Raw genomic sequence first — 18784 nt, forward strand, 5'->3', positions numbered from 1 at the left:
GAATTTTAATATATTATGTTTTGGTCCTTTCCAGTATAATTATATATTTTAGGGTAAATATCTATTTAGTCCCTTTAATTTAATTAACTTTTATTTTAATTCTGAATAAATTAATATTGGTTAAATCACACTGTTAATACTTAGATTTTTGTGATAATTCGAAATTAGGCTCTTAATTGTTAATATTTTATATTTTAATACTATAATTTTAATTTTATTTATTTCAGTCACTGTTTAATTATTATTTAATTTTATATGTTTATTTTTAATATATTTTTTATTATTATTTAGTCATATAAATATATATAATAAATAATATTTATTTATTTTTAAAAAAATCCTATTTATAAATTTAATTTTATATAAATTACTTTTAGGAAAAATAATCATATTTTAATATTTATTTACTTTTTAATATTAAGAAATGGGCTGTCTTAAAGCACCTAGAAGTCATTTTCTGATATTCTTAAATATATAAATATTCTATTTATATAAATTATATATTAATTTATTTTAATTATTTTTAGAAAAATATTTTATTAATATTTATTTATTTTTAAATATTAAGAAATGGGTTGTCTTAAAGCACCTATAAGTCATTTTCTGATATTTCTAAGTAAATAAATATCTTATTTAAATATAAAAAATATATACATAAATTAATATATTTTAAAATAATTGGATTACGAATTAAATATATTTTTTAATTCTTAAATTTCCAATAATAGAGATAATTTATAATTAATGAGTACTAATTTTGGGCGTTTTAGGGGTGCTAATTCTTCCCTAAACGTAACCGACCACGAATCCTTTTTTTAAATAATTTTTGGTTAAACGCATACCAGTTTATCTTTTAACTGATGTTTTCTTAAAAACTCTTTTAAAAGATGATTTTTAGGTATTCGACCTACCTAACCCAAAAAGGTCGATGGCGACTACCAAAATATTTCAATAAAATTCATTTACCACATTATTTTTCCCGCCAAGAAAAAATTTCGTGTCCGTGCAAAAACCGGCTACGACAACCACAACAAAGTAGTACTTTAGCGGTATTTTTTACATATATAGTGGCGTTTTTAAGTGCCACTAAAAACTTTATATGCGTATGTAAAAACGTCGCAAAAAGCACCGCTAAAACTAACGCCGCAAAAGGTAGCGGCGTTTATGAACAGAAAACGCCGCAAAAGGTCCAGCTCTAAAACAGCGTTTTTCTTAGAAACACCGCAATAGGTCAAGCTCTATAGTGGTGTTTTTAAGAAAAATGCCGCAAAATATCAAGATCTATAGCGGCGTTTTTCTAAAAACGTCGTAAATTATCTTGTTTTTAGTGGCGTTTGTTTTTTAAAACGCCGCTACATGTTATGTTATTTAGCGGCGTTTGTGGTAAAAACGCCACTAATAACTATGTATATAGTGTCATTTTCTTCACAAAACGCCGCAAAAGAACCTGACTGATATCGCATATATCATTTTCTATTTTATATTACGCAAATTGAATATTCTATAGCATTATCTAATAACAATAAACTTAAAATTTAATTACGACACATTATGTAGAAAAATAAATCAAAATTTATAAAATAAAATTAAAATGTAACATAGTTCAACATTGTTCACTAGAATATCATTGAAAGCTCAACTGAGAAAGAAAGAAGGAAAAGAGGCATGTTTTGTTCTTGGAACTGCCGCAAATTACTCTCTGCCTCAGTCCGGACTTTTGTATCCACTGATTGGGCAGCTAGCAGAAATTGAGTGATCTCCATAGCCATTTTAACTAACCTGCAATTTGAAACAAAAAGCACTAATCATCATTGGTGAATAGGACACAAATACATCACTAGAGATTGCAGCCAGTTATAATTGAACAATATCAAACAATCATAGATAGTAATAATCATGGTTGGAGCCTTGGAGAAGATGTTGAAGGAACGAACTTATCAAAACCACACAAGTTATCCGGCAAACATAAATCAACATTTACCAAGCTTAATAGAGTAGAATATCATTGCCAATGATAGGTCAACAGTGACAAATATGCTAAAACAGTGAAATCATACTTTCCACTAAAAGAAATTAAATCCCTATACTTAAATAAGAATATTAAAATTTCAAGTGCATGCAGTAATTTCTTTGTTCAATTTCTTAATCGCTATCCCTATCAATGATATTGTCATATTATTTGATTTTGAAGTTCAACCTAAACGAAGAAATAATAGCATTACAATTTAATGTTTCTAGGGTCTATCTTACAATTACATAAACCCAAAAGTTCTTCAAACCCCCTTCGCACAATCACAGAAATCAAACAGTTATTGCTAAAAAAAAGGGGAAGACCTTAGAACATAACATAAAACCTTTAATCTTATTCCTTTACTAATCGAAGAATCAACCAAACAGAACAAAAGAACACACGTGAGTGACGATAATCAAACAAAAAGAACAAGCAAACAGAGAACAGGATATATGAAAAAGATTGTGGAGGCTGGAACAATGATAATGATTAGTTAATATCAAAGGATTGAACAAAAAAATCACATAAGAGAATTCAAACAAAAAATCACCTCCAACCCATACCTCCCGGAGAACAGGAAACTGGAAGTTCCTAGCAAGTTCCAATCCTTTGCAAACATCGTAAAAATCAGAAAGGCTATTAGCCTGCATCATAGACATTAATTATATTTTCACCAAACCAACCACAACTACTAACCAAATAACAATTTAATTCAATAACCAGAAAAGCTAAATACTCGACACAATTGTAACTATTAAGAAATTATATCTTCACCTGCTGACCAGCTCGCTTGTATACATCAAGTGCTTGGACAGCTTCATGTCTAGGCATCTCAAAAAACTGCAATGAAATCAGAAATCAAGCTATTGTGAAAAGGGGGAGAAAATAATTAAAAAAAGTATCAACCTGAAACCAGGAATAGACATCTAAAATTGATGATTTAAAGCAAAACTATCGACAATATTTCAGCCACATTCAACCAAACTCTAGCTCTTCCTAAATATTTCCTTTCACAGGGCTATTGTGTACTTAGAACCATCATCTAATCGCCTTTCAAACATCATGATCATTTCTAACCAGATTATGCGTAATGCATTAATTTATCCAGTTTAACACACTATCTATCCGTGCATTTCTTAATAACAATGTAAAGTATTTTTCACTCTGGCATTAAACAAAGTGTTAAAATAACAACTTACCTCTTTTAACAAATAGATTTTTCTTTGCCATCTCTATGTGCAAAAGGGACTTTGACTCGGCATCAAAAACCATTTCCTAGCACACATCCGAATCAAACCCAATCACTGCTTTGAAAAAGAGTGAGATACCTCAGATTAGTAAAATAAAAAATGCCAATTAAATAAATCTATAATACTTGAAGGGCATCCTTAGCAGCAACTGCAAATCTCCCTTGTAGTTCACTTGCGAAGCTTCATAACCTGGAAGCCATCTCAGTAAATTCTGCAACTCTCTCTCTTTGACATCTTCAGGAAGACCCGTAATGAAGATAGTCCGAACCTAAATCCAGCACAAATTAATTACAATATCCAAGGAAAGTTCAACGACCTTGCTTTAATAATTCAGCTTTTTAAATCTTCTTTGCTAAAAACGACGTAACTAAATTGTCGTAATTTACATTCAAATAATGAAATATATGCAGTCAGTTATTAAATTAATTTAACTGATTCTCAAGTGCAAAATGAAATTCGAATATCTATATAAATTATCTATAAACAAATACTTTCATGGAGCGAATCAATGGATTACACAATGCTATGCTGAAGAAAATAAAGCGAAACTAATTTTTTTTTCAAAGCTGAAAACCAAAACACAACAAAATCCCACTGAATTACATGAAAAAAAACCATAGATTTGAAACTAAAACAGATGAAAAAGGAACAGACGAACTTGAAGTGGAGATTGATATACCTCAAACAAGTCTCCGATGAAGCAGGGAGGCTTCGAAATAAACACACAGTCTGGGCAGAGAGAACTTAGGGTTTTTTATCTCTCACACACACGAAAACACTCTTCCCAGTGTTTTCTTATGATGTTTTCCTTCCGATGCCAAAGCCAAACAAAGAATTGAAAAAAAATGAAACAAAATGAAACGAAGGAGAGAGGAGGAATCGGCGAAGAAATGACTATGGATTTTTGAAGATATGGGATTTGATGATTTCAGGTATTTCTTACCTGGATTAAGCTCACCGGATGATCCAAGCTCCGATCTGACATCGGGAAAGTTGGGTCTTTGAGAAGAGAGAACTAAAGCTAGAGTGGCTTTGAGTTGATATGGGATAGTGGGTATGTACTCTAGAATCTTCTCCACCATTTTATTGACATCGGATTCCAACTCCTCCAAATCTTCTTCGGAGTCGAGCTCCGGTTCAGCTTGTCGATTGTCAATGCCAATCTAAAGGGATTTGTGTTTGTTGTTTAGAGTCATGGAGTAAAAGGGGAATATTTGAATTTTTTTTTCACTTTTGGGAGGAGATTAGGGTTTTGAAATTAGCGGTCGAAGAGATTTCCTAGGCGTTTTAAAAAATGAAAAAGGGTTAAAGGGGAAACTGTAAATTTGTAAAGTAGGAGTCGTTCGCGGCGTTTATAAACAAAAACGCCACTAAAGTACGAATTTTTAACGGCGTTTTTATAAAAACGTCACTAAAATACAAGTTTATAGCGGCATTTATATAAAAACCTCACTAAAATAAGAGTCTATAGCGGCATTTGTATAAAACCCACTAAAGTAAGAGTCTATAGCAGCGTTTATAAAACAACGCCACTATAGATGAAGTCTATAGCGGCGTTTGTAAAAAATGCCGCTAAAGTATTACTCTATTGCGGCGTTTGTATAAAAACGCCACTAAAGTAATAGTCTATAGCGGTGTTTGCAAACGCCGCTAAAGTACTACTCTATTGCGGCGTTTTTATTCTTATAATATTTTAAAATTAAGATAAAAATAAAATATATTTTTAAATTAAAATAAGAATAAAATATATATTTTAAGTTAAAATAACAATAAACAATACTTAATAATTTAAGGTAAGAATAGAATATATTTAATAATTTAAATTAATAATATAATATATGTAATAAGTTAAGATAAAAATAAAATATATTTTTAAAAGTTAAGATAAAAATAAAATATATATTTTTAAGTTAAGATAAGATTAAAATATATTTTTAGTTAAGATAAAAATAAAACACATTTTTTTAGTTAAGATAAGAATAAAATATATTTAATAAGTTAATATAAAAATAAAATATATTTTAAAATAATTTAAAAATGGTAGTCAAAATGAAAAGAGATAATAGTTAGGTGGATAATGGTATAATTTACCCTATATAATAATAAGAAAATTGCATAATTTTTTCTAACTTTTATTAAAATTACACTATTTAAATTGTTATACTTTTATAATATTTATGTAAATAATTAAATTATTTTAGGCTATAAATAATTGGTTCAATAATTGAGTGAGTAGACCAGCAATAACTGAGTGTGCAGTGCGCAAGAACTTGGCAGGTAAATATTTCCACGTTTGTTGGTCCTACGAATTAATTGGAAACAGTAAAAAGGACTTAATATACAGTAAACTCAGAGCAGTTTCCAATCTTTTTCCATAGAAAACTTTTATTAGAGACCTCAACCAGTTCCAAGTTTCGGTGGAGCCTTTTTTTTGAAATTATTATGGTTTTTTTTTACATTATTATTTTTTAAATAAATATTATCTTATAATCGTCTTAAAAAAAATTTATTTCGTGAAAAACTTCATTTGTTACTATCTTTTTCCAAATTTGAATAGGACTATTTATGGATAAGTTTTCAATCATTCTTCTTTTGATTTTGTTATCATTTGTTGGTTTTTTTTTGTTATTTTTGCGGTGCAGGTAATAATATAAAATTATATTATTTAAATTATTTACGTTTATGTGTAAAAATTTTATTGTGTTATATTTGCATTCATATATTATTTATTTAATTAGGTTTGTTTCAGTTATTTTTTTGCAGATATAATATTGTCGTACTTTTAAACTCTAAGAATGGCGCGACTTTAAGCTATTATTTATTATGATGGAGAAATTCGAGATGATGAAACCTCCGTTGTTTTCGTATCAAATAAGCGTGTTAAAATAGCATTCAAGAGAAACATAACTCTTGAGGAGTTGATAACGAATATTTCGAGGAAGGTTCATGTTGGAAGTAGTAGAAGAATGTCGTCATTGCAGTACAGATTTCCAACATCATTGTTGCCATTAACTTATACAACGTTCGAACTATTGAATAATGATGATGTTGAAATGATGGTTGATTCTCAAAGTAATTATTCAGATGGCGATATTGAGATGTATGCAAAGTTTGTTCAAGTGCGTGATAGTCGGGGTCAGTCATTAAGCTCCCACTATATGTTGATTAAGTTGACAACCCGACTACAGTAATGTGTAATGATTTTTATGTCATAATGAGAAATCCGCATCATGGTGCCGTCACATCAACTTCAATGGGAGACATTCATCAACAACTCCTTACGATATGTACCGAGGTGGGTCCACGAATAATCCGTATGGCAACATCGCGTCCAGTTCAAGGGGAAGACATTCATCTGTAAATTTCTTTGACCTTAATATAGAGATGCCATCAATGCAACAATCTGTGGAGTTTTCATTTGACACAATGACTTCAAGCTCAAGGGGAAGGCATTCGACTGCGAGTTTTTCGATCTCAATGTCGATATGCCTTCTAGTTCAAGGGAAGGCGTGCAAGTAGTAGGTTCTTCGACCTAAATGTGGAGAGCATGGAGGAACCATCATCTCCACCAGAAAAACCGCTTCGTGAGCCTGGTTCGGATGGCGTTGAGACTGGACTACTATTCATTCACCCATAATCACCACAATTCAACTCTGATGATGATGTAGAAGAAGTTCCCACAAATATGGAACAAATTGACCCTTCAGCACAAATGTATAAAGCTGATTATGGTGCAACGTACGGGTCAGAATTTGCGGATATGCCTCATCTCGGTGACTATGGATGTTACTCATCAATAAATAATGGTGAGTTATCTTTAGGCACGGAGTTTTCAAGCAAGGAAGAAGAGATGATGGCTATAAAAAAATCACAATATCCGTAATTCATTTCAATCCAGAGTTGACCGCTCCACGATAGAAAAATATGTATGTCATTGTGCCCAATGCGAAAACGGATGCAATTGGACGGTTCGCGTATCGAAAAGGAATAGGAAAAATAATAGATATGAACTAACAGTATACAACGGTCCTCACACATGTTGAGCTGGAGGGATCAACCAAGATCATCCCAACTTGGACTCTGAAGTGATCTGCCAAGCCGTCATACCCATGGTTAAAGCAAGCTCCATATAGATGTTGTTGTGTTGATTTTAGCTATACAATTGCAGTATGGGTACACTGTCTCCTATAAAAAAGCTTGGTTGGTAAAACAAAATGTCATTCTCAAACTTCATGGAGAATAGGATGCATCTTACAACGAAATTCTAAGTTGGTTTAGGCTGGTGCAGAGGTTGAATCTTGGGATAATTGTGGACTTCGAAACCTCCTATGCATACCATAATGATCGAGTTCTTCACGATCGATGTCAATTCTACCGGGTTTTTTGGACTTACCTACAGTACGTTAATGCTGTCAAATACTGCAAGCATGTGGTCCAGATCGACGAGACTTTCTTGTATGGAAAATACAAGCAAGTTTTATTATTGGCAGTTGTCCAAGATGGTAATCGCAAGTTTCTTCCAGTTGCTTTTGCTCTTGTTGAAGGAGAATATACATATTCTTGGGCTTTTCTCCTCCGAAACTTACGTTCACATGTTATCATGAGGGAAAAAATATGTGTCATTTCAGATCATGGAACTGAGATCAAAGCAGTAATGGAGTCTTTGGGTCCAATGTGGAAACCACCCTTTGTCCAACATAGGTATTGTATCCGACGCATTGATGCGAACTACCATGGAAGGTACAAGAAGAATGATGAGCATCAATTACTTGTGCGCATGAGTAAGTGAAACTGGTGTAGTTTGTTTTCTTTCGATCATTTTCATTTTGCAAATAAACAAAGTTAGTAAGTTCTACATTTTTTGATCAGGTTACGAACTACTTCCTCAAACATTTGAATCAATGCTTCAAGATTTACGAGCGAAGAACGAGGAAAAATACGATTACATCAGCCTCATCGATAAAGAAATGTGGACAAAAGCATATGATGGTGGATATCGATATGGACACATGACGACCAACTTGGCTGAGGCAATCAATTCTACCTTCAAGGGTGCACGTCACTTACCTGTAGCGGCTTTGGTTAAAACTACATATTTTCGTTTGGGGCACTTTTTACGAAGCTCGGGGGACAAGCTCAAACCTAGATGCAATGCGGTCATGTCTATCACCCTAGATTAGTTGTAGATCTACAAAAAAAATTGATGCATCAAATGGAATGTCTGTAACAAGCTTCTATAGAACACATGCATTGTTTCGTGTCACAGAGTTACCAAGACCTCTTCAAGGGATTGAAGTTGTGTCGTTAAGAGTAAATCTACGGGATAGAACGTGCGACTGCGGGTTTTTTCAAGCTCTTAAGTATTTATGCTCTCATATGATAGCATCTTGCTCGTATACCCGTCAAGACTATAACCATTTTGTGGATCCCGTATACCTACTATCAGAAGTTTTTAAGGTATACGAATTTGAGTTCCCCCCATAGGTAATGACAAAGACCCTGATGAGGTTCATAATTGGGTTCTGATTGTACCAAATCTGAGTTTATTGAGGGAGCGTGGTCGTCCAAAATCCACTCGCATTGTGATATGGATATTCGAGAAACCAGAAGACAAGCCAAAAAATGTGGGCATTGTAGAAACTCTGGACACACTATGAGAACATGTCCACTGTTGTTGCCATCAAGTAACAATTGATGAGGAACTAATGTAGTTGTTTATCAAATAATAATTCTTGTACTTTAATTTGCATTTACATAAAGTTAATGTCATTCAATAACCGCTGATGAAGATTAAAAAAATGATACAAGATAACAAGATTGGACGTTGGCGTTATATGTGATTATAATAAAAGAGGTAATAAGTGACAAACTTAAGAAAGTTATCGAATAAAATTATTTAATTTTATCAAACTAATAAATTAATAATAATTTGGTATTTGAATATAATTCTAAATACAACAAACTTAAAATAAGTATTAATTGGTAAATAATAACCAAATTACAATAACTAATATTAAATGGTAATAAACAAAATTATCAAAATATATTAACAAAAAATTTGACAAAATAAATTATAAAAAAATCCAATCAAATTAACAAAATAAAGTAAGTATTTAATGATAAATAAAAAAATTACAAAAAAATATCTGCAAAAAATTAATTAAATAATATATTAAAAAATTTAAATACTTAAATAAATTACAAATAAAATATTAAATATAATAAAATATACCTTAAACAATTATAAGATAATCTAAGGGTATTTGAGAGAAGTTGAGAGAATTTGGTGTAATGAAAGTGATTGAGAAAGGGGGTATTTATAGGGAGGGATAGGGGTGTGAACGGTCTAGATAGTTGGGTAATTAAACCTAAAGCGCGCTACAGAGGGCGCGCCTTTCTGACGCGTGTCAGAATTAAAGTTAAAGCGCGGCCCTGCACCGTGCTATAGCCCTGCATGGTGTAAGGCGCGCCCCAGGGGCCGCGCTTTAGCCACGTGTGTCCAACTCAATATAAGGTGCGTTGCAGGGGGCGCGTCTTACCCCACGTGACGACAGAGTGCATTTCTGCAAAAAGGTGTTAGATCGAAAAATATAATTTGAACGGTATATAACAGAAAATTAAAGAAAAAAATGGTGATTTATCGGGAAAATCACCATTCAAATTGTTATAATTTTATAATATTTATGTAAATAATTAAATTATTTTAGGCTATAAATAATTGGTTCAATAATTGAGTGAGTAGACCAGCAATAACTGAGTGTGCAGTGCGCAAGAACTTAGCAGGTAAATATTTCCACGTTTGTTGGTCCTACGAATTAATTGGAAACAGTAAAAAGGACTTAATATACAGTAAACTCAGAGGAGTTTCCAATCTTTTTTCCATAAAAAACTCTTATTTGAGACCTCAGCCATCTATTTGGACCAGTTCCACTCAACATGTTCATGATTCCATTTCTTGTTTGGTTTCGACTAAATTTAGTGACATTTTCATTTAAACTGGATTGAGTGTGTTACAAAAGGTATATTTAAACAAACATCACGCTCAAACTATAAACTTAAGTTTATAGAAAAAATTATAAGTGGAAAGATACTACTTAAATATTTATTTTTTATTCGTATAATATTAAAAGAAATGATTAAATATGAAAAGCGATGAACACGTTCGTCAAGGAACATAATTACATGAATAGTTTAGAACCACTTTACAGTGTCATGAAACAGTATCTAGCAACAGCAACTAAAGCAAAAGGAATAAGTAAGAGTATCCACTAAAAGGGCTACAAAACATCCCCGATAACTACAAAATGAAAATCACATGACAAAAGTTTACATTATCTAACTAATTTATCATACTGAAAAAAAACTAGATCACCAATGAAACTCAATTGCACCTTTATATATAACTTTACAACTAATTTAACCATTATCTAACAACTCCTAACAAATACAACTATAATCTATTTCTTAACACTTCTTAAATTGGTGGGTGATATACATCTTTTACCCTCAACTTGATTAACAAATATTTATGCTAACTAACTTTAAGATCTTGGTTTAATATATCGGTTTGTTGATCATAATGAATTCTTACAAAATCTTTTTGAATATTTTCTCGTATAATATGATAATGTATCTCTACATATTTTTTATGTTCGTGATAAATTAGATTAGCTATAATCTATAATGTTGCTTGATTATCAGAAAATACCATTGTTAGATCATCGTGTTTAATCCCTAGCTCATTAATCAATCCTTTCAACCACAAGAACTTGGCTATTGTTGAAGTCATTCCCTTATACTCATTCTGTTGATGATCTTCACACAACATGCTATTTCTTTAACTTTCAACATACTAACAATTCTCCCATCTTGGTACAGTAATTTATTATAGATCTTCTTATCATAGGACATGATGTCCAATCAGAATTATAAAATACATTTATTTGAGTCTTGTTGCAAAAAAGATGCCTTGGTCATTATTTTTCCAATCTTTTTCCATAGAAAACTCTTATTTGAGACCTCAGCCATCTATTTGGAACAGTTCCAAATTAGAAGAGACACACAGATTATTTCCCATGTCCTTGGTGTCGGCTCTTCTTTTGCTCTTTTCTTCTCTGTGTGTGCGGCAGTCAAGCTGCATCATTCCGTTGGGAGCTTCGCTTTCCTCGGCCACTCAAACAACATCATGGACTTCGCCTTCTCGTCGCTTTGCGTTCGGTTTTTACAATCGAGGCTATGGCCTTTATGTTGGAGTTTGGTTGGACGGCAATGGAAAGAAGGCTAACAAAGTTATATGGACAGCAAACCGTGACGATCCGCCTTTCACTTCAGATGCTACTCTGAAGTTAAATGAGAAAGGAGTGATTCTTTCGACGGATGAGAGCGGAGAGAAGATGTTTATTGCTAATGGAAACCACTCGGATGCCTACTCTGCCTCCATGCTAGATTCAGGCAATTTCGTTATCTACAACAAAGATAATCATATCATTTGGGAGAGTTTCCAGCATCCTACTGATACCATTCTAGGTGGTCAGAGTCTACTAACTAATAGTCAGTTGATCTCCAGTTTATCAGAAAATGATCCCTCAGCTGGAAGGTATCATCTCAGTATGCAAAACGATGGGAATCTTGTTCTATACCCACTAGAATCCGAAGATTCTCCTACAACTGCCTACTGGAGCACAGGTACTTTTAAGACGAATTCGTCGCTTCGCCTTAACTCGACAGGCGTCGTACAACTCATCAACAACGTTGATTCGTCCGTCTACAGAACAATTCAATTATCTTATCAAGAGGAGAGCTACAGTGACTTCACCGAGAGCAGCAGCAACAACAACAAGAGTATTGTTTACAGAGCAAGCCTTGATGTTGATGGGAATTTCCGGTTATATGCTCATGTGTTTGAGCCAAATGGTGGATTCCAAACTTACGCAATGTTGCGTGCGTTGGTAAATTCCTGTAAAATCAAAGGCTTTTGCGGTTTCAACAGCTATTGTACCTTCAATGATAACCGGCCTTACTGTGCATGCCTTCCCGGGACTGATTTTATCGATCCTAATCAGAACACAATCGGCTGCAAGAGAAATTATTCGGAAGCACACTGCAAAGGAGGGAAGGCCAATATACCCCTTTATAACATCACCTCAATGCAAGGTATAGAATGGACTTCGGGTAGATTTTACAGTAAAGAGCGATTGAGCAAGGATGCCTGCATCAGAACATGTCTGGAAGACTGCAATTGCGAGGCAGCGCAGTTCGATGGAGTTTGCAAGAAACAAAAGCTTCCACTCAGGTATTTGCTACGAGATATCGATGCTCAAATGAATACCACTGTTTTATTGAAGGTGGGAATCATAAGCCTTGAAGCAAATAACGACACTGCTTCCCCTGATTTAAAGTTCCTAATCAAACGGGAAATTTCGGTCGTGCAGATTCTTGTTTTATCTTCCATTCTCGTTGCATGTTCATGTGCTTTTCTTACAGCCTCTGGTGTATTCATCTATAAATTTCGAGTTCTAAGATACAAAAGGCTGCTGGAAATGGGAGATTTGGGCCTAACCAGAGAGCTTATGTTGACGTCGTTTTCATACAAGGAACTCAAGAGAGCCACAAATGGATCTAAACAAGAGTTGGGTAAGGGATCGTTTGGAGCAGTCTACAAAGGAACTCTAGACCGAGGAAGAAAGCCGATCGCCGTGAAGAGACTGGAGAAGTTAGTGGAAGAAGGTGAAAAAGAGTTCCAAGCAGAAACAAGAGCAATCGGTAGAGCTCACCACTGAAATTTAGTTCGACTATTGGGATACTGTGTCGAGGATTCCAAGAGGCTTTTGGTGTATGAGTACAAGGGCAATGGGTCCCTTGCAGACCTACTTTTCAAGTCAACAAGGCGCCCATCTTGGAATGAAAGAAGGAGAGTAGCCCTAGATGTTGCTAGAGGACTCCTCTACTTACATGAGGAATGTGAGACACCAATCATTCACTGTGATATAAAGCCGCAAAACATATTGATGGATGATTCATGGAGAGCTAAAATTTCAGACTTCGGGCTGGCAAAACTGTTGATGGGAGATCATACAAGGACATTCACAGTAGTGAGGGGAACTAGAGGGTACATGGCACCAGAATGGAATAGAAACACTCCGATCTCGGTGAAGGCCGACATTTACAGTTTCGGAATCGTGCTACTGGAAACGGTGTTTTGCCGACGAAACTTGGACACCAATGTGTCAAAACCAGAGGAGATCATTCTGTCGAGACTGGTGTATAGATGCTTGGTTGAAAGATAGGTGGATAAGCTTGTGGGTGATGAACAAGTGGACAAGGAAAGCTTGGAAAGAATGGTGATGGTGGCACTCTGGTGCATTCAAGACGAACCAGCTCTTCGTCCTTCAATAAATACTGTAGCTATGATGCTGGAAGGGATTACTGATATATGTATTCCTCCATGTCCAGATTCTTCCTCCATGTGATGTGATGGCCCAGACATCAATCATCTCACTCAAACTGCTCTTGCAGACATTGAATGTATGTAAGGATTGCATCATGTTTGTGTTTTCTTTTATTTGTCAATAAATCTGTAAAATTCTTTGTGCAGTGTACGTCGCCCGTGGTTTGTAGCTGTGGTAATTGTATTCGAGTTGTCTTCTTTCAGTTAATTTATTATTACTCAATAATATATGTGTAATAGTCGATTTTTACTACATTTTTTCTTTTAAAAATTGTGATATTTCATTTTTATCCAGATCGTTTCATTTTATCCAACCCGTTTAATTTATCGACCCTTGGTTTTTTTTATTAATCTGAGATAAGTATAAGGCAATATTTGTTCAAAGATAACTCTTAATCATTTGATATTGAACACCTATTTATTCTCTCATTTTGGTGTATTAAGAGCTAAGAACGCTCATTTTAGTGTCCGAAAGAACAGAAATTTGCTGACCAAAACTTGTAGCCCTTTCCATTTCCTTTTGAGGATTAAGAGATTTCAACCTATTGATATTGATTTTCAGAACTTATGCGATTGTATCGATAATGATTTTAATTCCGATTTCCTTGATAATTAGGATGTATTCTTTCATTTTTGTAAACGAATCTATGTATATGATAATTTTGAGTTAAGAACGGATATTTTTAGTAAAGCTTATGGTAGATTGATCTCTATTCATCCCGGATCTATTAAGATGTATAAAGAATTTTTAGAGATTTAATTGTGCTCATGCATGAGAATAGGGCGTCATCAAATTTATTTTAACCGATAATCAAAATTGGATGGATCGGAAACATAAGGGGTCATATAGTTTACCCAAAAATTTAATTAATCTGAATTTTTAAATTTGTTACTAAAAAATATAATGAAAAAAAAGATGGACCATGAATTTAATGTAAACTTAACATTCAAAATTTTTGTCCATTTCTTTAGTTTTGAATTTTAATCAAAATGTGTGGTATACATTTATATCACTTTTGATATGGGTATTATCTATCCTCTATATTAGTTAATAATAAATTAATCTTATTTGGTAGTTTTTTACTATTCAAAAGATTAAATTTAGATTAAGAAAATAAATAAATATGATTTATTTTAAATAATAATTACTTTTACGTGGATTTTGTTGTTTTTTAATTTCAAATTAAAATTTATAATAATAATTTTTGTATACTATGACAGTATTCTAAAACTCGTTCTTGTACTAATACCTCTATAGTGCATCTTCCTTTACCTATAAACTGCATTTTCCTTATCTATTGGATGGTGATCTTTTCCTTCCCGATATGGTTAGTTATTTAAGATAAAATAATGCAAGGTTTAGTCTCGTCATAACCTTAATCTCATTGCTTTTTTTTTCCCCTTTATCCGACATTAGCATTTTTTCCCCTCCAGATTTTGTATGAATTTATTTTTATTAATCTGAATTGATCCGTGTTGTACACTTAATTTTAATAGGTGAGTTTCCGGATAAAGATTTTTTACATACAACTTAAAATTTATTTAAAAAATAATAAATTATTTACCACTTGAACCATCTCATCATAAAGTTTAACATTTTATTAGTATTGCTTTTTGTTACCTTTTCCTGATTGCCTTCCACTTTCAGCTTATCAAGGGATGATATGTTCGAACAAAACAATATAATTAAGAAAAGAAAGAAGAGAGGGTCTAACATGCTGCATGTTTCATGATTGGACAATTCGGATCGACCAATGTTATATATTTAATTTTAGTGGATAAGTCTCACATCAGATATTTTATACACACATAAAGACTCGAATTTAAGATTTTACTTAAGTGATATTAAACTACTTACCACTTAATCAATCTCTGTTGTTAATACTTACTCTACTTTGAAAATTGGGATAACATGAATACCGGCCAGTAACTAGATTTTCCATGGAAAGCAGCAATGGCTACTTTTCTGGCTGCTGAAAAGATAAATTGACCTTTCAGCAATATTAAAAAAGATTATACGTTGAGCTACACAAGGCATAGTGGGGGATGAAACTTGTTGAATAAAACCTTGGAGTTTACTTTTTTTTTATGTATAAAATCCTTCAATGGAACCAACTCCTGAGCCATTTGAACCAGAAAAACACTTGGAAACTATATATGGCAACTTCAGTAACATCCACCCATTTCTCCCAGGAGTTGCTTCAAAGCTTCCATTCAAGAAAATTTATTTTACACTCCTCTCTTTACCCGGCAATTTCCCCAGCTCAAGGGCACAGTTATTCCATCAATGACATCATCCATACAAATGCAGCCATTGTTCTCCTCCTAGCCCTCGTTTGCACCATCATTTCCGCTTCAGGGTTGTTGTGCATGGTCAAGTGTGGAACTAGAGGCTCAGTTTCAGCTGCTGCTGAGCCCAAGTTAGCCAATAGAGGAGTTAAGCAGAAAGTCTTAAATTCCTTCCCGGTCGTAAAATACGCAACCGAACCGAAACGGCCTGACCTCGGCACCGCTTGTGTTACATGCTTGTCGGAGTTCACCGCCGGGGAGGGTCTCCGTATTTTGCCAGAGTGCAACCACGGATTTCATACTAGTTGTATCGATACATGGCTTGGTTCACATTCTTCGTGCCCTACATGCAGGCACTGCCCGACTGAAACGAACAATATTGATATGGAAAGCATGAAGCCAGTGGAACAGTGAACTAAGTTTGCACAAGGGAAATGCAATGTGGCAGTGATAAAGAGAAAACATTATTAAAAGAAATGATTAAATATGAAAAGCGATGAACACGTTCGTCAAGGAACATGATTACATGAATAGTTTAGAAGCACTTTACAGTGTCATGAAACAATATCTAGCAATAGCAACTAAAGCAAAAGAAATAAGTATTAATGTTAACTCTGGTATAACTGAAGTGAACGGTGATACCTAGAAACAATTGTTTTTGTCTCCGATAATAAAAATAACTTATTAAGAATATCCACTAAAAGGGCTACAAAACATCCCCTACAACTACAAAATGAAAATCACATGTCAAAAGTTAACATTATCTAACTAATTTATCATTCTGAAAAAAAAAACTAGATCACAGTGAAACTCAATTGCACCTTTATATATAACTTTACAACTAATTTAAAACCATTATCTAACCGCTCTTAACAAATATAACTAATTAACTATTTCTTAACACTTCTTAAATTGGTGGGTGATATACATCTTTTACCCCCAACTTGAATAACAAATGTTTATGCTAACTTTAAGATCTTTGGTTCAGTATATCGGTTTGTTGATCATAATGAATCCTTATAAAATTCTTTTGAATATTTTCTTGTATAATATGATAATGTATCTATACATATTTTTTGTGTTCGTGATAAATCAGATTAGCTGCAATCTGTAATGCTGCTTGATTATCAAAAACTACCATTGCTAGATCATCGTGTTTAATCCCTTGCTCATTAATCAAACCTTTCAACCACAAGAACTTGGCTATTATTGAAGTCATTCCCTTATACTCGAATTTTGTTGATGATCTTCACACAACATGTTATTTCTTTAACTTTCAACATACTAACAATTCTCCCATCTTGGTACAGTAATTTGTTACAGATCTTCTTATCATAGGACATGATGTCCAATCAGAATTACAAAATACATTAGTTGAGTATTATTGCAAAAAAGATGCCTTGGTCATTATTTTTCCTCATATACCTTATGACTGTGTTAAACAAAGTAAACGACCAATAAACCGTTGATACATCCCAACATCTTCAAGGACTTCACCTTGTGTCAAAGCCTTTGTTGCTTTATCGTATTCAACCGTGATCATGAGCTTCTGATTTTGTTCAAGTGGGGTTTATGTACATCGTGTTCCCTTTAAACCTAAATCAACTACAATCTTCAAGGCATATTTTCACTGATTCAACCCAATGCCTTCCTTTGATCTAACAATCACAATACCGACAAATTACTTGAGATAACCAAGATCCTTCATCTTAAAATTCTGATGAAGAATAGTTTTTAGCTCGCCTATTAAATCACCATCATTCCCCATAGTCAAAAGACCATTAACATAGGCTAACACAAAGACTAGTTTATCTTTTTTTTTTCACTTTGTGAACATAGAATAATCATGTAGATCTACAAAGTTATACCAAAATAAAGCTCTCTTTCCCCTGAACCTAGATCTGACCTTGTTTTCTACCAAAAACAATCCTATAGCATTAGATCTACAAAGTTTACCTTTAAAAAATAGTTTCTCCGGTGACGTTGTTTGCTTCTGTTAATGGTTGAAACTTTGAGGGTAAGACTCTTTTTTCTATTCTCTCTATTTTGTTGGCTTTGTTGTTGTGTATTGGATACTGCCTTGGCTTGTTTCTTGTTGTTCTTGTTCGTTTGCAGTCTCACCCTATTTATAGGGGCTTTCGATGCTTTCTTTTGACCGGTTAAAGGAGTACACCCCGGTGAGTCACCGAAGCTATGGTGGTGACTCACCCTAGCTGAACTTGGGTCTGCTCTTTGGGCCTGTTGGGCCATTCAGATTGAATCCGGGCTTGAACTGGGTCATGGCCTGATAATAATTGCTTGTAACATAGTTGTTTGGGTTGTAACAGGGCTTTGGAATTTAGACTTGTAGTTTGGGCCTTCGGGTTGTAATCTGGGCTTTATATTTGGGGCCTGTAAAATTGTAACTATTAAGAATAATAATAATAATATAATTATAATATAATAATATTTATTATAATATTTATAACGTATATATAAAATAAATGTCACTCGGACGAAAATTAATGTCGACAGCTGCCCCTCTTTGCTTATTTTGTGTTAACAATAATAAAGCAAAGATGAAAAGACAAGAAGTTTTCGTCGAGTGGCTTTTTATTTGATAAAAATTCGTTCCACTACTCTTTCGTGGAGATCAAACTTTTGATCTAATCTTGCTTCACTACTCTTTTTGTAAAGGTTGAATTTGCATTGCTTCACTACTCTTTTTGTGAAGGTTGAATTTGCATTGCTTCACTACTCTTTTGTGAAGGCTTGATTGCATTGCTTGTTTCCACCACTCTTCTGTGG

At 33.5% G+C, this 18784-nt stretch overlaps 1 protein-coding gene, 1 long non-coding RNA gene and 1 pseudogene across 2 annotated transcripts; 2 read left to right on the top strand and 1 right to left on the bottom strand.

Moving 5' to 3' along the window:
* Positions 1 to 3217: 3217 nt before the first annotated feature.
* LOC120122707 lies at positions 3218 to 3418 on the bottom strand. Its single transcript, XR_005516107.1, has 2 exons — positions 3387 to 3418; positions 3218 to 3286 (listed from the first exon to the last, which is right to left on the bottom strand). It is a non-coding gene; the product is annotated as an uncharacterized LOC120122707 (long non-coding RNA).
* Positions 3419 to 11336: 7918 nt separating this feature from the next.
* LOC120122359 lies at positions 11337 to 13730 on the top strand (annotated as a pseudogene).
* Positions 13731 to 15865: 2135 nt separating this feature from the next.
* LOC120122360 (RING-H2 finger protein ATL78-like) lies at positions 15866 to 16411 on the top strand. The gene has a single exon (XM_039141492.1). The coding sequence runs from the start codon at positions 15866 to 15868 to the stop codon at positions 16409 to 16411; it is 546 nt and encodes a 181-aa protein (XP_038997423.1).
* Positions 16412 to 18784: the final 2373 nt, after the last annotated feature.

The sequence above is a fragment of the Hibiscus syriacus genome, unplaced genomic scaffold (assembly GCF_006381635.1).
Source record: "Hibiscus syriacus cultivar Baekdansim isolate YM2019G1 unplaced genomic scaffold, ASM638163v2 tig00110387_pilon, whole genome shotgun sequence".
NCBI classification, from domain to species: Eukaryota; Viridiplantae; Streptophyta; class Magnoliopsida; order Malvales; family Malvaceae; genus Hibiscus; species Hibiscus syriacus.